The following is a 22,915-nucleotide window of genomic DNA, read 5'->3' as shown; positions in this document are numbered from 1 at the left end:
AGTGGACATTGTGCCTGGGCCAGCATTAGTAGCACATGAATTCATTGGAAAACAACAGTATGGCAAGTGTAGCATGCAGTAGTTTCACACCAATAGCTGAGTAGTGCAATTTAAATCATTTTAAGGCGCATGCAGAGCTAGATAAAGGCCTCTGGAGCACTTCCTTCATTGCCTTCCTTTGTCCCCACTTTCATTGGTATTCAGGTGTCCACTTCACGGTACAGTTCGGGGACGGCAGCCATCATCCGTGGCGAGCTCAGAGGCCTCCTATCACCGAAGGTCAACACTCTTCCTTTAGTACGCTCCATCGGTAGAACCATGACACAGGGCAAAACGTACGGGCCGCAGATCACTGTGAAGCGCATCTCTACAAGGTACATCGGATTTGTTTAATGTCATCCAGAGTCTAGCTGCAGTCCACAGTCCAGTTGACTTTATCTGGTTTATTTATTTGTCCCTAATGAACCTGCAGAGGGCGCTCTAGCAAGCCCATCTTTGTTCAAATTGCAAAGCAAGTGGTGGGCCTGAACCCTCTGGACCTGCGACTGCCATCCAGAGCCTGGAAGGTTAAGCTGGTCGGCGAGGGAGCGGACGACGCCGGAGGGGTTTTTGACGACACCATCACCGAGATGTGCCAGGTACGACCAACAATCCAAAATAGCACACCAGGCATGTTCAAAAGAAAGAAAACTGTTGTTTGAACAGGAGTTGCAGTCCGGAGTGGTGGACCTACTGATCCATACACCCAACAGCTTTGCAGATGTGGGCAGTCACACGGACAGGTACAGTTTGTCGTCCAACTGTAACCCGAGTTAATTCGTCCAGTTTCAGGCAGCTTTTAACTTTTCTTTGGCCAGGTTCCTCTTGAACCCAGCCTCCCTCTCCAAAGATCACATGATCCAGTTTCGCTTTCTGGGGATCCTGATGGCCGTGGCCATACGGACCAAGAAACCTCTCGACTTGCATCTGGCGCCGTGGGTGTGGAAGCAGCTCTGCTCCATTCCGCTGGGGGAGCCAGACCTGGAGGAGGTGGATCTCCTCACCTACCGCACTTTGCAAGGGATTCTCCACTTGGAAAACAGCGGCATCACTGAGGAGAATTTCCATGTGGTGAGATCACTCAACCTTATCTCCACTTTGTGTCCAGTAGCCAACCCGTTTTAACCATACCATGTTGCTGTGTGAAGATGATACCGCTAGATTCGTTCATGGCCCACGGTGCAGATGGGAGGCTGGTACCGGTGATTCCTGGAGGTCAAAACGTTTCCCTGAACTTTTCCAACCGGACAGAGTATGTGGAAAGAGCTCTGGAGTACAGGCTGCACGAAATGGACTCTCAGGTTTGAAGGAATTTATGACATTTTTGTAGTCGTATTTTTGCTTTATTTTTTGACAGTGTCAAATGAAAAAAAAAACGTATGTCATAATGACAATGACCAAAAAGGCTGTAAAAATATGATTAATTCATTCATACATAGATACTCAGTAGGGGTTCCCAAACTCAGGGCCCACTTGAAAATCTAAAACATGTCTGCGGCCCACCATTGTCTTATAAACAGTACATAGACGACATGCTGCGTTCTCAGCACTTAACGTAATAATAATAATAATAATAATAATAATAAAAATAATAATTAATAAATATATTTATTATATATATAATATTTATATATTATTATTAATTTTTATTATTAACATTAATTTTAATTAATATTAATATTAATTAATGTATTATTATTAATATTACTAATAATATAATATATATGTATATAATATTATCATTAATAATAATAATAATAATAATAATACTTTTCATAACTGCATTCAAGACTGGCATGATGACCAGAGAGCTACATTCCAATCATAAACTGTATAAGGTTCCTAAAATATTGTGACAGGTCAATAACACTCAATAGGTTATTACTTAGGCCTATAATATTTTTCTAATCGTGCAATAAATATTTTATAATAAAAATAACTAAAAATAATAATATTTGCAAAAATTTATCATATTTTTAATGACCTGTCATGGCCCACCTGCAGTACCTCCACAGCCCATCAGGGGACCGCGGCCCACACTTTGGGAATCACTGCTCCACAGTAGCAGTTCCCCCATATTGTAATTTACACCATGTTACTCCCACATTTATTTTATCTACATATTTAGATAATAATATTAGCATGCCAGCAATGCTAATACATAACCTGTGCGCTGCGTTTGTTGGAGGTAACTAGTAGAAATGTATTTAGCAGGTGGTGGTTATATTGGTTGCACTGCAACATAGCATCCAGTTCAAATAGCGATCCCGTCCTCTGTAGCTGTTGTTGTCATGTCCATGTCTTCCCTTTGTTGTCCCCCGTCTTTCATCATCACAGCCCTAAAGCTGACGTTGTCTTTTGTTCAGGTGTCCGCCGTCAGAGAGGGCATGTCCACCATCATCCCCGTGCCCCTCCTCTCCCTGCTGACGGCCCAGCAGCTGGAGCAGCTGGTGTGTGGCCTGCCCGAGGTCTCGGTGGAGATGCTCAAGAAGCTGGTGCGCTACCGCGACATCACAGAGAGCCACCAGCTGGTCTGCTGGTTTTGGCAGAGCTTGGAGGAGTTCACCAATGAGGAGCGGGTGCTCTTCCTGCGCTTCGTCTCTGGCAGGTCCAGGCTGCCGTCCAACCCAGCAGACATGACGCAGAAGTTTCAGATCATCAAGGTGGACCGGGTGAGTCAAGATTGTAAATGATATGGCTACGAATCAATAAATAATTTTATTCATTTATTTTTTTTATAAAATAAGAAATAAAATCAACAGGTAAAATAAAAAAATATACAAAATTAATTAACAAACTAATTAAATTTACTCCTATAATTATGGGATTATTAAAAAATGTAAAACATTTGATTATGTTTAATTTTGTACTGTTTATATACTTTGAACCATTATGAATAATAAACAAAAAAATAATAAAATGCTGAAAAATAAGAAATACATTTGGTTTGTATAATATATAAAAGAAAATATATTGTATTACATATTAATTTGATATTATAGTGTTAATATCAATATCCATTACTATACCCCCCCCCCCCCCCCCCCCCAGCCTGTCAACGGCCTCCCGACGGCTCAGACCTGCTTCTTCCTGCTCCGTCTTCCACCGTACACCAGCCAAGCGGTCCTGGCCGAGCGTCTGCGTTACTCCATCCACAATTGCCCCTCCATAGACATGGACAACTACATGCTGACACACAACACTGACCCTATAGAGAGCTCTGACACAGAGGAGTGACTCGGCCAATTATGCACTGATTTTTAATCGCCATACTTTTGTGTGTGTGTGTGTGTGTGTGTATGTTGGATGAGGTGTTGTATTTAATGCAGTGCTTCAACTGAAAAGGTACTGAGATATAGACTATTTCTTATCATATAAGCCAGCCTGAATCAATGTGCCTGTTTGTTTGATGATAATTTAATGATCTGTCCGACATAGGCAGTGTTACTGTAAAATAAAGAGCGTTTACTGGTACTGTATCATATTTTCTTTTTGATTTTTTTCAAATTATGCCTTTTATGTGGTTTTGTTGCGATATGCATTAAGAATTCAAATAGGGTTGTACAATGAGAAAATAAAGTGAGGCAAACATGATAAACACTCAATTTAAGTCTGTGAATCAGTGAGTCTGCAGTTTTTGAAATTATTTCCAGCAACAAAATACCTCATTAACTTTTAATGAGAAATGTTATGCTGATGCTTAAAATAACCTTATTGACAAATAAATATACTTATAATTCTTTCTTAGGCTACCTTGCAAGCCATTACGAATTTAATGACTTTAGGGGTGTTGCGTAAATTGCGCCTGACGTCACATGAGGCACACCCCGTGACGTCAGACGTAAAGAGGCGGGTGTTTTTAAAACAATGTAGCCTTGACATGGAATGCCATACTTTACGAGTGTAGGCAAAGAAAGGCACATGAGAGTGAAACCGTGGTATATATTTCAGGTAGGTACACTTCATGTTGTAATATATTATCATATTGTTGTTGTGTGACATCTTAAAGTATCAAAATGTTGACGTGCTAGCTTGTACTGGTAGCGTCGTCTTGCTAAATGTGGCTGCCAAACATGGCTCCTTTGCACTCTGGCACTCTACATAGGAACGTAATACATTACTGTTTTGTCACCTTTGAAATCAAATTTAGTCAATATGACTTCTTCATGTACTGTATTTAGAGTTAACCTGCCACAATAGCACATCATAATACATCATACATGTCTTTGTATCACCTTTTATTATATTACTTATTTTTTTTATTTTTTACGTTCTTAATATTGTTGACTGACTATGCAAAGCTTGAACGCCATGCAATTTGTCTGTGCTGCAGAGAGGACCTTATTACCCATCTGCTTCCACGCACGCAGCGCGGCTGAATTCAACCTGCAGTCAGCAGTCTAGCAGCTGAGCGAGAAGAGCGAGAATGAATGTATAAATATAACTTCCATATATCAGCCTAACAAGTACGCAAATCTCAGGAACAGGCTTTGTGTTGCACTGAATTTCTCCCAGTATTCTTTCTGTTTCTATTTAAAAAAAACCACACGTGATCACCTTTAAAAAAAAATGTGTAACACCTTTTGGAAATGAACTTTAAAATCTGCAGTTGTAAAATATTTGCAAAACTGGATTTCAGAATTTGACCAGGCACTGTAATCCCACAAGGGGGCAGTAATGCTGTTATGCTATACTGACAATCAAGTTGAGCATGTTTTTGTTAATCACCAGTGTTACAATATTATGTTTATGGCGGCTATATTAGGCAAATTAAATCTTGAAAGGCAATGTGATCAATCTGGTTAATCTGTGGTAATTTAGCAAGCAATTTAGTGTAAATACTGTGGTTGATTTATAAGCCTTAAGTCAGTTGGCACAGGAGTTGGCTTGACTTACAACTGTATCCATTTATTGCCAAAGTAATTAAAAACAGCAAAGTAAGTAAATCAACTGTAACTAGGCACATTTAGTACCAGAAACATAAGTGTCGTCACATCTACTATGGTAAACTGCAATTTTTTTGTTGTATTTTTCCCCATCAGCCACAATACTAATGTGAACCATGACCACACATCTTTCACTTTCCTGTGGATTCTAAAGAGAGAAAAAGCTCTAAAGAAATTGCCAAAAAACATTAACAATCTTTACATAACTGACCTGTATATAAAACAAGCTACTGCAACGTTGTTATTGTAACAGCTAACACGAAGAAGTATTTTTTTGGTGTAGTGAGTTTATGTAAGTTTATATGCCTCGGTTCCTTAGTAACTTCTTTACTCATCAATTCCTCTGTACTTTAAATGTACTGTATGTGCCGTATTGATTAGTTCCTCAGTAACTACTGTATTTTTGTGTACCTTTTTATTATAAAGTGAGACCAGCCGTCTTTTCCAGTTTACTTTCGGTAGGTGCAAAAAGGTTTCTACCCCTGTGGGGTTTGTTCGTGGTGACAATTCTTCACTCGTTGTGATGCAATATCCTCCGGGCCATAGTCACGAAGCCTTCCCATCGATTGTAGCACTTTATGCCGCTCGGTGCTGAAGAAACACTCTGTTTCTGTCGCCATGGCTCGGGAAGCCCCACATTTACACCTTAACCCTTTCACGCATGACGGTCACTGCAGTGGACAGCTATTAAAAGGTCATTTTCAATTATGAAAATAGGTTTTGATGGCATTGTTGCTTATAAGCCTCTAGAGTGGACGCCTGAGAATCCACCCAACACTGCTTTGTGTGGTCAACCATTGTAACTGCAGAATAATTGTGTCAACATTGAAGATGGCTGCCAGAAATTAAAACATGCCTAGCACCTGTGGGATTTCTGCTCAATCCTTCTAGAGTAGGAGACTCCTGCAGGTAAAAAAAATATTTCTACATCAAGTAACACCTAATAATCACCATAGTTGTGAAAATTTCAATGTATTGATTTTAGATTGGGAGGAAATTGCAATTTTTCAGATGTCCACCAAAGTGGACTGCATGCAATTACATGCAATTACTGAACAGTATATCACTCTTGACAATGTTTTATCTGAAGTAGTTTTCCCTTGTATAAATCAACATTTTATGCTATTAGATTGTAAGCTGTATTGTATATATCAATATGTATGTTTTGTGCATTATTCATGATGAGTAACAGGTACTTTTCCAGCAAATTTGCTCACTGCTGTGGATCCTGAGGAGTTTCAAGCCATAGATGAGATGATCATGCTCTTCAAAGGCAAATTGTCTATCAAGCAATACATCCCCAAAAAAACAAAACCCTGGGGTGTGAAAATTTTGGCAAGATCAGGGGCTTCAGGATACATGTACCACTTTGAAGTGTACAGGGGTGCAGCCAGCACAGGTGCAGTCAACGAATTGGGAATGGCTGCAGACGTCATCTTGCGCCTCTGTGATGACATCCAATTCAAGAACCACAAGGTGTTTTTTGATAGCTACTTTCGTGGCATTCCACTAATTACTGTCTTGAAGGAACAGGGCATCTATGTCACTGGCACATGCCGGGTCAACAGGCTTCAGGGGGCACAAACAAAACTCAGGAGTGCAACAGAACTCAAAGAAGGAGGAAGAGGAGCTATCTCTGTTGTCACCAATGGTGAAGATCTCACTGTCAAACTTGGTCTCTTCCTGTCTTGGCAAGCACCTGACGGATGTTGCACAGAGATGGTCCAAGAAAGATAAGAAGATCATCACCATGGACAGGGCATTTGCAGTGAAGGTCAACAACGATTATATGGGAGTGTTTGACCTGATGGACCAAATGGTGGCAATGTATCCTCACAGATGCAAGACCAAACACTGGTACATCAGAATGTTCTTCCACTTCCTCGATGTAACCGTTGTGAATGCCTGGCATCTCCTCAGATTCTCTGGATTGGACTAGGGTGGTCTTCTGCCTTTCAAGGCATCTGTGGCGCATTCATTGATAAATGCAGGCACTGTCCGCAAAAGAGGGAGACCAAGTGACACTTCCCCACCTCCTATTCCTGTAAAGCGCAAACCTGCATCCAAGGTACCCGGGGAGGTCAGGCCTGGTCCTGGAAACCTCTTGCCCCAGCTGAACAACATAAAAAATGCCCAAAGATCCCAAGACCCTGCGTGCACACGAAAAACAAAGTGCAGCTGCATGTGTTGCAATGTGGCTGTGTGCCCTGGGTGCATGGCAATTTTTCACACAAGACGGTGATCTAGTACTGTATCTCAGTACTGATCGACTACATAAGTACATAAGCATAAGCATGCAGCGTTGTAGCAGGGTTGTACCACCTCATCTGTGGCCTATCCCTAACCTTGTGAGGTTGTCAGTTGATGCACTATAGTTTGTGTAGTTTGTCAGTTGAAGCTCTGCAGTTTGATGAGTTTTGTCAATTGAAGCACTGCTGTTTGTCTCGTTTTGTCAAAATTCACAAACGCATGCTGTCCACCTATGTGGACATATTCATAACTTCTTGAAAATTTGGTGTATAAAAACAGAACCAAATCAGTTCTTATTTTTATGTCTAAAGACACATAAAAACACTTAGTAACATTTTTTTAACTCAGTTTATCATGGGTCATGCATGAAAGGGTTAAAGTTTTGTTGGTGTAATGCCTTACCTTCTATCTGTAAGTAAAAGTACTTGTTGGCGGCTCTCACAAAGTCTGTCATGATTAGTAGTACACTTGCTGTTGTTGACTATTATGACGTTTTTTCAGAGCTGCTTGGAGATCAATAAAGTATCTATCACATTGGAAGTGGAAGTGGAAAAGGCTGTATAATTCCTAAAAATAACATGTGTTGTTAATGTTCTACTCCAGGCCTGAAGGTGGTAGTAATCGGCTTTACGCATAAGCACTGAAGAAGAAAGTCCTATCCACACAGCATACAGCGTATCCTCACTCGGGTAGCGGGAGTATGCTGGAGCCTATCCCAGCTGACTTCAGACAAGAGGGTAATTGAGTTGTATGTGAGGTAAACATTGTTCATGCCTCTTAAGAGCAAAGCAGGTCTTTCCATCCTGAATTTTTAATTCCTCAGAGGAGGGTTCGACCTACATAGTCTCACCGTGGCAATAGGAATGCGGCTAGTCACCTGATCGCAGCTTCCCTCCCAAAAAAATCAGAGAAGCTCATTTCATCTAGACGGTGACTCGATAAGGGCACCTGGCCGCGAAGCAAAGGTACTTTGGTGCAGGTCAAAGGATTGCTGAGGTAATGCGCTGATGCAACGTGTCGCCCGAGCTGCCGTGGACTTGTCGGAGCATCCCTCCTGGCACCTTCACATCTCTGATTACAGGGCAGTGTGACGTGTTGACCCGTGGACCTCACAGACACTTTAGACTTTAGACTACAGTTTCAGGCAGTGATGTCATGTGGTTGCGTTGGCCTGGATGCCAAACTGATGTTCTGGTTCTTGAAAATATTTGCCAGCTTGACGACGGCAAGGAGATCAAGACTTGATGAAAGGCTTTAAGAGTGATTTAATGATGGCCTAATGTGAGGTTGTTTTGGTAGGCTTCAGAATGAGAGTACATCATGTCAGCTTGCACTGATTATTAGAGTAAAAACATTCATTTCACCGAAAGTGGAAGCTAAGGTCATAATAATCAATGAGCCAGGTCATTAAGAATTGTGTTTCTGGAATTGTTGATTACCTTCTTTACCTGAAAAGAAGATTTTTTTTTTTTTTTTTTTTTTTACCTCTGGAACCCCTTTGTACATATTGCTGCTCTCGGGTATGTAAAACTTCCTTAAGGTTGGCAGATCTGTGGTTGTAGTCCACTAAATTTTAGCTCAATTGCTGTACCTGACGAATCAGATCCAGAACAAGACCTTTAAGAAACACAAACAAGTTCCCTGTTACCTTCACAGTGGTTCGTTGCATTGTGCTACTGAGCCTTTGCCCCTGCAGTTTGTGACCTTTCGGCGACATGCTCGGCAGTGGCAGCAGGCCCTCAATTGGGCTCTGGAGGGAAACACTGAGGTGTGTCCTGGGATTTAAGGAGGATTTAAGTGGTGCCTGGTTGGACTGGGGTGGGAGGTATGGTGAGACTGTTGATGAATAATGCAGGGAAGACAATCTCCAACGACCGCCCGACTTTTCTAGAACCATTCAGAGGAGCGCTTGGATCACGCTGACCTGTTTAGGGGTTTATGAGCCTTACAAAGCCCTTCATTTTTCATTAGGATGTTGCGAGCAACAATTGGCTTTTAAGTAGGGATGTCCGATAATTATATATCGGTACAGATATCAGCCTAAAAATCGGTTAACATCAGTTCAGATTTTTTGTTGATCATGAAAACCAATGAAAACCAAAAAAAAAGCTAAACATCATCTATGATGACATTGACCAGCATAACTTGCCTGGAATACTTTACCACGCTGCCACTGAGTAATTTCCCTTGAGTCTCATCAGACAATAATCCCTTAAAGAATTATGTTCCTGACATCAATTTGGCTCCAGCGTTACAGCAGCAAGCCCATGAAGATAACTGTTTTGAAATTGAGTTTAATGATTTTACAATTAGTGTTCACATGCATGGTAGGTTTATTGGAGACTCTAAATTGTCTGAAGATTTGGATGCTTGTTTGTATTGTATGTCCCTTGTGATTGAATGCGCAAAGTCAGATGGAATAGACGTCAGCTAACCTGTGAAACCGTACAGGGTTAGCAGTAGAAAGTTGGTCTTACAGCGCAAATATTTCTCTTAATAGTTTTTGGCCAACTGCACAACAAACGTAGAAAAGAGTTGAAGTGCGATGTGCATTGTGTTATGGCGCCAGGAGATGTATTTTCCTATAATAAAAATGGAAGAACGCGTATCAGTGGATGGCGATCATGATATTGTTGCGCCTTCAAAGAGGATCCATCATCCATCCATCTGTCTTATGGACGGCTCACCGGCAGTGGCTGATGTTTTCCCACCCGTGGCTGGCAGTGGACAGCCTCACACAAACCAAAGCTTGGCCGCCTGGTGTCCGAGTTTGGAACCCGATATTAAACAAACGCTGCTTTCAATTTCAATGACCTATTATGCAACAACATCTGGGCAAGGGACCTCGGACCAACCAGCCCCATTTTTTTTTCCAAAGCAGCAGTGATTACATCAACAGGAGCAAGCCCCCCCCCCCCCCAATGGGATCAAAACACGGAAGGCATTCCTATTTGGTTTGTTTACTGTTGACCGGAAGCCAAGAATGGGAATTTCTTTCTCCTCCCTTCACTTTTTTTTTATTTGCTAATGATTTTGAAATCTGCATTTTGCATTCCCGGTAATCATGAACATCTGGTGTGCGCCATCTGTCGATGTTGTTTAATGGGCTTCACCATGATTAATCGGGGGGAAAAAGCCAGAGTCATATCAATGTACAGGCTGCTTTAAGCTGAATGATTTACAATACTGCCAGACCAGATTAGATACATCTTTCACAGAGGGGGACCTGTTTTATGAATGACTTTCACTTATTTATCTTGTTGTGGTGGGGGGGGGGCAAGCGTCTAAATTAGGCAAGGAGAGTTCTTTTAGAGCATCGTTTCTACACATGAACAAAGTGCTTTACAGAAAATAGGGTTGAATATTTGGAGTACTTCGACTACAAAAACATACGTTTAATGTAGCTTACTAACTAGTGTTAGCCGTGTGGAGGGTTAGCTTTGTTTTAATTATGACTACTGTCGAATGTGTGGCAGTTTTACGATAGTAACGTGACTTCATAGTGTTTATTTCATTTGCACAAAGACAGCGCTGCGATGAAAACTGAAAACATTTTAGCCCAGTAATCAATAGCTGGGCTGCACGGTGGTCGAGTGGTTAGCGCGTAGACCTCACAATGAGGAGACCAGAGTTCAATCCCACCCTCGGCCATCTCTGTGTGGATTTTGCATGTTCTCCCCCATGCATGGACTCCGGTTTCCTTCCACATTCCAAAAACATGCTAGGTTAATTGGCGACTCCAAATTGTCCATAGGTATGAATGTGAGTGTGAATGGTTGTTTGTCGATATGTGCCCTGTGATTGGCTGGCCACCAGTCCAGGGTGTACCCCGCCTCGCGCCCGAAGACAGCTGGGATAGGCTCCAGCACCCCCCTTGTGCGACCCTTGTGAGGATAAGTGGTAGAAAATGAATGAATCAATAGCTGCTCATTTCTGGCAGACAGTATTGTGTAATGGAACCAGGAAGTCCGTGCCTGTCTCACATAGTCGAGAGTAATGTGTTCCACTAGTGGTGGTGTTGCTCCTCCTTCCCCTTCATTTCAAGTCTTCATATTTAATAGGGCTGTTGACCCCTCAGCAAGGCTAAGATAAGGGGTAGAATTGGGATTCCGCATTTGTGTCTGGGCATGTTGAGAAAGATGTAGTCTCTGGCTCGTCAGATAAGTTTGAAAAATGAAACGATATTCAAAAAGTCTTGGTTCACTTAAAAGAAAAGAAATGAAATAATCTCCAAGACTTGTGGAGAAAAAAAGTTGATTGATTTCAAAGTGAATAAAAGAGTAGAAACAAGCAGAGACTACATTACATCTACACTTGACAGAAGCGAGGAGACATTACTTCCTGTCTGATGTCTCTTGGTGTCGTTTGGTGTTTGTTCTAAAAAGCCTGAACGAGATCTTTTCCAGGCCATACATCTGCTTCTAGGGAGAGATGATGGCGATGACGCAAGTTGTTGGTGAGGGACCTATATATGCACGCTTAAAATACCCAAGTAGGCCTCTGCAACACTGAATGCACCTCCCACCTGAAAAAAGCCTCACCTCAGGTACCCCAGCATCCACCCACACCCCAAGAACATACATTGTAGGCTACCTCTAAATTGTTGATGGTTGTGTGTCTATATGTTCCTTGTGATTAACCATGTCTTACCCCAAGTCAGCTGGGATAGGCTCCAGCTCAACCAAGACCCTAATGAGTACAAACATGTCAGTTAACATGTTTATGGCAGCACATAAAGCCCGCCAAGTCAACGTTATTTATTGTTTTGAGGTCCTTCAATATATTAATTTAGAATTAGATGGCGGGTTTACCTTTGGTGAAAGGCATTAAAGGTGAGAGTGATGGGACGTAGTGAGGCTGAAGAACCCATGTGAAGTAGCATTAGAGGAGGCCTTTGAGTACTTATGTACACACACACACAGTTGTTGGATATTGCATTAACAGCACACACTCTCGAGCCAACTTGACCACCTCTTGCACTCTTCAGGATAATGCAAGCGTCGCTGCAGCCACTTTGGTACACGGCTCGGAGAAGAGGTACTCACTGAGGAACCTGAGACGTTTCGGTGCGAGTCGATGAGTGTTTTGCACCCGCTTGAATTTTGTTTAATGCAACTATTACCCTAATAGATTGGATCAACAATTCACTTAGGCTTGCACTCTCGTTTTGCCCTCCCACTCGTGTTTTTGTCTTCCATAAAGGTGCTGATGAAGTGTTTGCTTTTGAAGTTGATGAGAGAATTTATTCAAATTAGTCGTATAAAAGGAAGGGCAAAATAAACGAAAAACAGATGAACATTTAGGTCCAAAACGAGTATGTTGATTTGGAAACTTTTCTTAATAGAAAGATAAAGTGCTCCAAAATACCGTATTTTCCGGACTATAAGTCACACTTTTTTTCATAGGTTGGCTGTTCCTGCAACTTATACTCCAGAGCGACTTATAAATGAAAAAACTGTTTATGTTACATAAAGACTGGACACCTTTTCTGTTCATGTTTATTTTTTGTGTCGCTGAATAAGCATTGTGTTAGCATATCTTACACCTATTCAGCCTGTTCTCTATTCTTTTATTAATGTTAGAACTTGCCTTCCAAGAGACGTAATGTCTGTTTTGGTCAAGTAGTTTGGAAAATAAATTACCCGCAAAAAATGTGACTTATACTCCAGTGCGACTTATGTATGTTTTTTTTTTCTACCTATTTATGCATTTTTGGCCTTGTGCGACTTATACTCCGGAGCGACTTATAGTCCAGAAAATACGGTAGTTTTAACTAAGCATAACTCACGATGAAATGCTGCCGGAGTGAATGATGCCGGAGTCGTACTCCTGTGAACGTTACTACGCTTCCGTCACATAACCTCTGATGTTCTGTTCTCGCAGGTATGTCACTGGAAAAATAACAAAAATGCTCTGTAGAGTTTGATGGTCACTGAACTGATCGCTATTGAGTCTTTGTTGGCATTTTGCGGCATTTTGCGGCATTTTGCGGCATTTTGCGGCATTTTGCGGCATTTTGCGGCATTTTGCGGCTGAGGAAAACATCTCTTGACTTTTCAACTGTACAACCTTCAACTTTAGAGCTTCTATGACTGCATTGCAGTACAGCACGCCCCCCCCCCCCCCCGCCCCCCACCAACCCCAACACCGTGTCTTTCCTATTGATTTCTAACAATCTGTTTTATTGCTGAAAGTACATCAACCAGGTTTTCTGTTGGGTTGGCCAATTAAAAATCAGATGCACGACACATCTTGCATGCGGCGTCTGAGGTTGACAGCGTGACACGAGATGAGTAATGACCATGAGAGAATATCATTTATGATAGAAAGGTGGGTCCACAGCTGTTTACAGATGTGTCATTACCCTTCAACACAAGGGTAGCCTTGTGTTGTGTGAAGTTTGCTGGGCCAAACTTAGCCTTGTGGATGGAATCTAGAAGATTTAAAAGTGCTTTTAGTAAACGCTGCAGGTTATTGTGTGTCGCTGCTCTATAGGAGTCCACAACTCGATACAAAAGCCCGAAAATGAGAATAATAGGTCACCTTTAAAGAATGGAGTTGTCTACAGCACAGTCAGCATGTATTATTCTGCTAGGCCGAGGCTCGCATTGTTGTAACACTAAATTAGTAGCCCTCCGCCAGTGTTTTATTTTTGACACACTAAACGTCAAAATTTAATAAATTTATTAGTTGCAAAGTAGTGACACTAGCAGGTAAAAACACACCAAAAAATGCCCTTCAGGTATCGCCTCACATGACCCTATGAAGTACGTCACGTCGGCGGAAACGCAATTTGTTAACCTGACCTACATAAAAGTCCTTGTATGCAGCTGTGCTGACGACAAAGCCACTAAGATTATATTTTAAGCAGAACCTGTGATTTATCTACCGGCTACATGGTTAACCACAGCATTAATCATGCAGTGAACTGTGCCTCCTGTTATCTACAAACAACTCTACATGCTCCTATCTTGATAATACTCACTGATATAAAGTACACACCGCAGTTTTTACATTTGGAAAATGTTATAGAATCGGACTTCCTTAACTAATTCCGTACATTTTAAGTCTAAACAGCTCTATCTTTAGGCCAAATCTTTTACCTGCAGTGCCTTGTGTCATGGCTCCCTCGGCTTCTAGAATGACATGCAAAGTATCAGGTGTGCTGGGCGCAGCTTGTAAACACAAGCCGGCCTCGGACCGACACGAGTGACGACAGGAAACTTGAGTATTCCTGCCAAACCTTTTCATTAGAATCACAGATGACACCCCCCACCCCACCCCAACCCTTTCAAATGTCACGTTTACAGAACGATAGGACACATGTGGACACATGCAAAATACCTGAATGCAAATACTTTTATACCGGCATGAACCGTCTATATTTAACAGCATCAATTCATTTTCTTATACTTGTATTTTGTATATGATATATTAAAACAGACATAAATGAATTCTAGACATCACACATCAAAAGTACACCATAGTTTCTGCGTGCACTGATATTTAAAATAAAAAAACATTAAATTGAGCAAAGACGAGCACCTTTAATGACAGTTTAACCCTGCAATGGATTCATCCAATTCCTATATGATTTCTGAGTATATTTAGCACATCTAACAGTATCATCCCAAGTTTAGTGACTGTTGACTCTGAGAGACCTCAGCTGTGCTCTGCAGAAAGTTCATCCGAGTGTATTTCTGTTGAAACACTGGCAAAATTGCATAATAAGATTAAAAAGGGAACAGAAGAGGGGGTTGGAACTAGCTATATTCGCAGCGGTTGCTCAGCCAGCTGTTGTCCGTGTGTTACTCCGGCTACTTTATTAGTATGAGGGGAGGATGCTGTTAGATAATCCATCACAGGACGGCTTGTTTGCCCTGTTGTGTAAAGGGAGGTGGGGGGGGGAACGGGTGTCCAAATGATGGCGGTGGAAATAAATGAGCGTCAGAATGGGATGTTTTGCATGCGCTGTCCCAATGTCCTAATTAAGACAATGCTTGGTCTTATCAATCATGATATAGTGCTTTTCCTGCATGATGGGTGTCCTGCACAGCTGTTGGAGAACATGACTTTGGCTTTTTGATGATGAAACAAAGTCCACTGTCCATCCATAGACAAAAAAAAGCAGCGGGAGAAACACTGGACTCGTGTATCATTGGTGATCGGCGATGCTAGATCTCCTTAAAGGTGAAAAGTTGAAGTCGTTCATCAAATGGCTGCATGTTCTGGCACCGAGACCTCATTTTCTTGAAAGCCCCCCTCATGGCCGTAACATCAGTCAGCGGCTGGGTGCTTGTCAGCATCCTGTGCAGCACTTGTCTGCATTCATTGATGGATTTGCATCAATGACATGAGAGATGCAGGGGCAAAGCTTTTTCACGTGGGGTGCAAGTGACTCTCTGATGTAAGCAGCGTACCCATTCTGATATTCGACAACTTCAGCGCCAAAATCTGTCTTTGTGGATGGCGTTGTCCTGTTGGGAAAAGCCAGATGAGGGCCTTCAGGCGTGAGAGAGACGCCCTGCAGGGCCTCCACATAGCCAACTGCCAACTGCCGTTTGACGCCCCTACACAACCTTAAGTTCCATTGATGGTGCCCCCTCCACTGTGAAAAAATCTTAGATGGGATCACCTTGTCATGCCAGTAACATTAGAAGACAGGACCATCGAGATTCCCTTTTTAATAAATTTTGTGGGCTGCACGGTGGTGGAGTGGTTAGCACGCAGACCTCACAGCTAGGAGATCAGGGTTCAATTACACCCTCGGCCATTTCTTTTTCCCCGGGTACTCCGGTTTCCTCCCACATTCCAAAAACATGCTAGGTTAATTGGCGACTCCAAATTGTCCATAGGTATGAATGTGAGTGTGAATGGTTGTTTGTCTTTATGTGCCCTGTGATTGGCTGGCGACCAGTCCAGGGTGTACCCCGCCTCTCGCCCGAAGACAGCTGGGATAGGCTCCAGCACCCCCGCGACCCTCGTGAGGATAAGCTGTAGAAAATGAATGAATGAACATTTTTGCATTAAAAAAACCTGTAAAATCCGCTAACCAGGGCGTACGCTGACCAAGGTTCCACTGTAGGTGTTTTGGCGGCAAATATAATACTGTACATATAAACATGTTTTCCTTTTAGCTACCCACTAACAGCAGAGGCGATGAACCCAATCATCCCACATCCCCAACTTCCAAACAGTTTGCAGCACCCTGCTAGCTAAAATAGCGCCAAACAGTGTGTATACTGTAGAACTGGGTCTCCAAAACAACAGGTTCTAATCAGTGAGCTTGGAGCGGGTGCCTCAACTCGACGCCTACTAAAGCCAGACAGATTAATTATCGAAATGGCAATTGCTTTACTCCACTGGAGAAAGATTAGAGAAACGTTCAAAACCCATCCAACGTTGTAAACACGGACTGAGAGCATTGTTGCTTTTCCAGTCATTTGTTTTAATGATTACAACATCAGGGGCCGAGGGAGGAGGGCATCATTTGCGGCTACATACACAAAGTATTTACCATCAGCATCATGCTAGGTTAGTCTACTCGCTGAAGAAAAACAAAATCATGGAACTTACAGCTACCATTTGATGAGTTTTTATCTGTGAAGTGTAGAGCAACATGAAAAGTGAGATGATCTACCACACGTGTGATGCTCATAAACAGGCACCCGGGGACACATTACTGTTCAAGATTCAACACAAGCTAGGATTGTTTGATGCTAGCCGTGTTAATCCAATGAGGTGTGTGTTGAGAGTGTTGCTGCGTTCAATGTTTGGTCTACCGATGAGCTAAGTGAGTCATTAGTGCTGGATTCATTAGGTCGGGATCGAACCGGGGCACCTTGCCATTGTTTGCTTCTGTATTATTCATAAGGATGAGCTCAAAGGGACTTAGGCTTGGATTTAAGGACGTGTCCGCTGACCTCTTTTGGAAGGATTATGCCAATATACTGCAGTTTATTTACAGTAACTGACAATGCAAAAAAGGCAGCATGTTATTGTGAAGGTGATCGTGCAAATATTTGAGAAACGCGTTGACCGATTGAACAATATGACTTTTGTAGTTTGCAGATCAGCACACTGAGAGATGTTTACAATATCATGGCTGTAAAATGTTGATGGCCAGTGGTCGATTTAGACTGAAGGCCAACGGAGGCTTCCATTATCACATAAATATTGCATCAACATGCTTCGATCAGAGTTTTGCAATGTCTTTTAAAAAATATATCAACAAAGACATTTCAAGCTAAAATTAACACAGATTAACTCAGGATTCCACCTCAACATTTTCCCTTATTTAGCGCCTCAACAAACTGCATCAGAATCCATGCTAGGCTTGTAGCCTTCTGTTTGTCTTCCATTTCCCAATTTGCGGGGGGTGTTGGAGCCTATCCCAGCTGTCTTCGGACGAGAGGCGGGTTACACTCTGGACTGGTGGCCAGCCAATCACAGGGCACATATAGACAAACAACCATTCACACTCACATTCATACCTATGGACAATTTGGAGTCGCCAATTAACCTAACATGTTTTTGGAATGTGGAAGGAAACCGGAGTACCCGGGGAAAACCCACGCATACACAGGGAGAACATGCAAACTCCACCCAGAAATGGCAGAGGGTGGAATTGAACCCTGGTCCCCTAGCTGTGAGGTCTGTGCGCTAATCACTCGCAGCCCGGTTAGCGGATTTTACAGGTTTTTTTAATGCAAAAATGTTCATTCATTCTTTCATTTTCTACCGCTTATCCTCACAAGGGTCGCGAGGGTGCTGGAGCCTATCCCAGCTGTCTTCGGGCGAGAGGCGGGGTACACCCTGGACTGGTTGGCAGCCAATCACAGGGCACATATAGACAAACAACCATTCACACTCACATTCATACCTATGGACAATTTGGAGTCGCCAATTAACCTAGCATGTTTTTGGAATGTGGGAAGAAACCGGAGTACCCGTGGAAAACCCACGCATACGCGGGGAGAACATGCAAAAAGAGGGTGGGATTGAACTTGGGTCTCCTAGCTGTGAGGTCTGCACGCTAACCACTCAACCGCCGTGCAGGATAGTGGTCTCATCAAGTTTCTTGCTGATGATCTTTGAGCCCATTCCAGTCTAAGCGAACCTAACAACTATGCAACACATCTTTATGTCAAAAACTCCAAACAGGACTAGTTTGTGTGCTTCATGGACACCTAACTGGTAACTAATACTTTTAATCCATAATCCAAATTAACTCTAATTAATTCTAGTTTTCATTCTGTTACAGTAAACCTACCATAACAATTCTGGACTTTTTGATGTTCTTCGTGACAGGAAAAGAAGGAAACCCAACCAAATGAACTCGGGGTGGGACGCCTGCCAAGTTCAGCGTCTTGCTTGCTCTGCTCGTGACAGATTTAATCAATATACATCCATTGGAGGCTTACCACTATTCTTGTTTCTTTTTGCATCACATGCTTCCCACAGATTGAGAACGTCATCCCTTTTAAATTCAGTGTCTTAACAGTTTATCAGACGCCTGAAGGACAGCATGTATATGACTTGTGGCTGCCTCCTAACATCTCCTCTGGGACTAATAAAAAAACCCACTTGTTAGTACAACATCAACCACACTGGTGTAAAATGCAGATAAAGACTCGCCTCGGACCTCCTGCAATAAAGCGTTTAAGACAAAGACAATCAGCAGAGAATTTGGGATCAATAACTTCCTGTCAAGACGCTGCCACATCATTCTCAGCAGATTCCTAATTATCCGTGAGCACTTGTTTGCCTTAACATTTAACAATGCTACTTGGAGTTAAGCCATTTCTCGTGTCGACACTTTGACAATGATTTACTGGAAAAGCCATCATGGAATTCTATCAGTCTGCAATGATCGCTAGCACATCATTCTTAAGACTTCAATACCGATGACGGCATCTTAATTCAGTGTCACCTTTCCATATTCTATAATATCATGGTTGCTAAAGTTCCCATTTGCCATTGCAGAACAACATTCCTGTAGTCCATGTAAAGTATTACTGTTATCAAGTACACAAATAACTACAGAAACTGTTAAACTGCAAGATAATTGCGCATGTAAAGCAGAGTCTTGTGTTGCGAGTGACAGGAATCAATAGAAAAGTCATTACCAGCCTTCAGCTGATCTACCTTTGCTGGGTGTTGTAGTTGTTACAGATGACAAAGTTAACCAATCAACATACCCTACAGTACGTCATTACTCAGGAAAGTTCGGCATACCGATTACCGTGTTGTTTTTTCCCAAAGAAAACCATCTGAAAACGACGTCGTCTTTGCTTCAAAACAGAATTTGGAGCGAAACAACTTCTCGATGATGAGAAGTTTGAACTTTCAATGGAAACATGATAAAAATATGGCTATTGAAAGAGAGAGGTCATTTTTTATATACATTCATCTTATATTCCGGTCATTGTAGTCCAATTTTAACATCCGTACAGCCATACAAATGGAGAGTTTGGTTTTATTTTAAGATGGATGGTGAAATCTGCTTTTTTTGTACAAAACTTAGGCTTAAAAATAATTGGACAAGAACATCATAAAACAAAATCATGATAAGTGATGGACCAAATATGACATGTAGTACTCTTGACCAATGATGGTTGGCTTTGTGCCTGAAAATGGGTGTTTTTCAAATTGTATGACCTTTAAGGACATTAGAATTCAGATGTCTCGCTGTATTCCACTGATAGCATTCACTCTGGCACTGATGTTGTTTTCAAACCTTCGATTAGGAAATTCTTGTAACATCTTGGGTTTTGTCAGCAACACATGTCCCGAGTGCAAATCCTGTCTTGATGAGTAGAGCTAGTTGTTGTGGGGGGGAAGGGGCTCTTGGGATTACGCCCTGAGAGAGGGGTCTTTATTAAATCCTCGAGGCAATTAGTGTGTTTGTGGCTTTCGGACGACCTTCAGTGTTTTTGGGGCAGACACCTTTTAAACTTTATAATGATTCTGCTGCTTCAGTGTCAGGTTGGCTGTGTTGTTTCTGGGATGTTTCTGGATTTGGCAACACAATTCTTCACTCAAATATGTAATAATCAAGTTTGGAACACAGCAAGGTCAGAACGCCGTGTGTGGTAATAGTTGGAACCACGGGGGAGATCCTTTTTGGAAGTTTTAACCTTGCTGTGCTGCTGATGGTGCGTGCTTTTTAGTCAACGGGAAGCCTTCCTGATTTGACGAAACGGGAACAGGGAGAACAAATGATAAGAAAAGGCATCGAAAGGAAAGTCTACAGATGTACAACTAGTTCAGCATTATTCCCAAACAGATTTAGAGGCAAACTCTCCAAAACTACTCCATCCGATGACGACTGCACTTTGCAGAACTGGAGGTACACATTCCTCCCCCCACGTCCGTTCAGAAAGACGCTACCCATCAAGGGATCAACAGACGTCAGTAAATCCATTACTAAAAATACTTGCCAATCCTTTGGGATTACTATGCTTAGCAAGTGGACACTGCGTATGCCACAAATCTGGAATTAGACAGTGAAAGGCTGTCAATGGTGCATCAACACCTCAACCACTATCGAGGCATTCATATTCCAAGGGTCAAAGTTGAAGCTTTACTATCGGTTTACCTGATTTGTACCATATGGTGGCCGAAACTTGACTAGGAAAAGATATGACCCCGACCCTTGAGCACATAATCTTAAGCGTCAGACAGGTTATGCTAGAATTAACATACCCGTGACCTGATATCGGTACTTGTATTTAAGCGATCAATTCCAGCATGTCTGATCACAAAAGCAGCATGTGATCGTTTTTGCTAAAGCCCGAAAAAGATATCAGTACATTTGTCATACACACTTTACAACCAAACTCATTGCGCATTTGAAGCACCATCACACAAAGTCGGTAACAGTCGTTAGCGGTAACAGTCGCTAGCGGTAACAGTCGCTAGCGGTAACAGTCGCTAGCGGTAACAGTCGCTAGCGGTAACAGTCGTTAGCGGTAACAGAAAGGTTCCCGTGTTTTGTTTCTCAGTTGTTAGTTGTCTGTTTGAGTAATAATTCAAAATAAGTCAAAGTATGAATGATCGGTGCTAATATCGGTTCGATATCCATATGGGCCGATCTTAAAGGCTTGCAAACTTGCAATCCTATTAGAACACTCAGATACCGTGATCTGATATCGGCACTTGTATTTAAACGATCGATTCCAGCATGTCTGATCACAAAAGCAGCATGTGATAGTTTTTGCTAAAGCCCGAAAAAGATCCGAGTACATTTGTCATACACACGTTACAACCACACAGAACACAGAAATCGGTAACAGACGTTAGCGGTAACAGACGTTAGCGGTAACAGAAAGGTTCCCATGTTTTGTTTTCTCAGTTGTCTTTAGTTCTGTGTTTGAGTAATATCACTTGATCAAGCCTTTTGTAGCATCTGTACAAATTAAGTCATGAAAGTATGAATGGTCGGTGCTAATATCGGTTCGATATCTGTATGGGCCGATCTTAAAGGCTGCAATATCAGCATCAGGTTAGAAGTGAAAAAGCTATATTGCAGTATTTCCGTCTTTTAGGACATGATATCCTTGACCCAGTCTCATAATGTTTTGTGATTAAGCCAACTTTTGGTCTCAGCTGGTCCCCGTCCAGGCTCATCCCTGTGGTCCATGATATACCATGATAGCCTCGGCTTGGAGACGGACCAAACTTGCAATCCTATTAGAACACTACTCTCCTTCCGGGCTCCAATCACGGTTTAATTAAAATAGTCGGTGACACAGCAGGAGTTCAAAGATGGCAAAAGGATCGCTTGTCATCTTTGGCTTCCCTTCCCGCCAAGATGTTTGGAATTTGTTATTGACTTAAAAGAGAGATCACGTTGACATATCGTGTGGACACTGTAACCTAGCATTACATCCAATGACTTGCAAAACCAAAAAGAGAAAGGGGGGGCAAGGTAATGCAATGCTGCCATTGTTTGCTGGCGGATGCTATTTGTGGCATAAGTAATAGCTGCCAGTGCGGGGCTATGAAATGCTTCATGTCAAGATGAGCTATTGACCGTAAGCAGAGATGACTGGATGTAATCTTAGAGACACAATGCAATTTTAGCCGGCCAATCAAATGTCACCATCAGACCACGGTGCAGAACAACACGGGACTTTTCTGTGGATCTGCGAATAAGAAAAAAAAAATAAGAGGACTTTCCTCTCTGTATGGTAGAAGAAGAACCTCATGTGACTCTGACTCTGTAAATATATTTGTTTCCTCTGACACGAGCCAGCTGGGGTTTTCACTTTGTTCAATATCAGTATTACTTCAGCTATAAATCTTATGCAATCTTTATCCCCACCCTCCAACCCTCCCCCCGCCTCCCTGTACCATTAACTGTGGTACCAAAAGTTACACAAGCCATGTGAAGAGGGTGAACAGTTGGCGTGCCAACTAATCCACCCAAATTCAAAGAGGAAACTAAAAGAAAGGAGGAAAATAAATCAGGCGATGTCTCTTTCAATTAGGGTAGCATTTGGATGATTACATAACAGGCCACCATCAAACATGCAAAACATCCCGGCTAATATCCTACCCAGTCTACCTAAACCAGACGCTACTCAGAGTGCTATTTAAAGGCCCCTATTATTATTATTAAAATGACCTTTTTATGACATTATAACAGTGACATACCCTCGCACCTATTTCTCTAG

General features: G+C 42.1%; 2 protein-coding genes across 3 annotated transcripts in view; both read left to right on the top strand.

The window, feature by feature from the left end:
* LOC131112521 (probable E3 ubiquitin-protein ligase HERC1) overlaps positions 1-3,648 on the top strand; it is a 36,274-nt gene extending 32,626 nt beyond the window's left edge. For both annotated transcript variants that reach the window (XM_058064184.1, XM_058064183.1), the window contains exons 75-81: positions 205-374; positions 473-638; positions 706-782; positions 858-1,110; positions 1,188-1,340; positions 2,406-2,711; positions 3,091-3,648. In XM_058064184.1, the coding sequence (XP_057920167.1) occupies positions 205-374; positions 473-638; positions 706-782; positions 858-1,110; positions 1,188-1,340; positions 2,406-2,711; positions 3,091-3,276 (1,311 nt within the window). In that variant the 3' untranslated portion in view covers positions 3,277-3,648. The remainder of the gene's footprint in view (positions 1-204; positions 375-472; positions 639-705; positions 783-857; positions 1,111-1,187; positions 1,341-2,405; positions 2,712-3,090) is intronic.
* A 233-nt stretch (positions 3,649-3,881) lies between these two features.
* LOC131105625 (potassium/sodium hyperpolarization-activated cyclic nucleotide-gated channel 1) overlaps positions 3,882-22,915 on the top strand; it is an 89,879-nt gene continuing 70,845 nt past the window's right edge. Inside the window, exon 1 of the mRNA XM_058053979.1 lies at positions 3,882-3,990. The gene's annotated coding sequence lies outside the window, so the exon portion shown is untranslated. The remainder of the gene's footprint in view (positions 3,991-22,915) is intronic.

Source organism: Doryrhamphus excisus, chromosome 2 (assembly GCF_030265055.1).
Source record: "Doryrhamphus excisus isolate RoL2022-K1 chromosome 2, RoL_Dexc_1.0, whole genome shotgun sequence".
NCBI classification, from domain to species: domain Eukaryota; kingdom Metazoa; phylum Chordata; class Actinopteri; order Syngnathiformes; family Syngnathidae; genus Doryrhamphus; species Doryrhamphus excisus.
The sequence above is the reverse complement of the archived record's forward strand: the minus strand, read 5'-3'. Positions and strand labels throughout refer to the sequence as shown.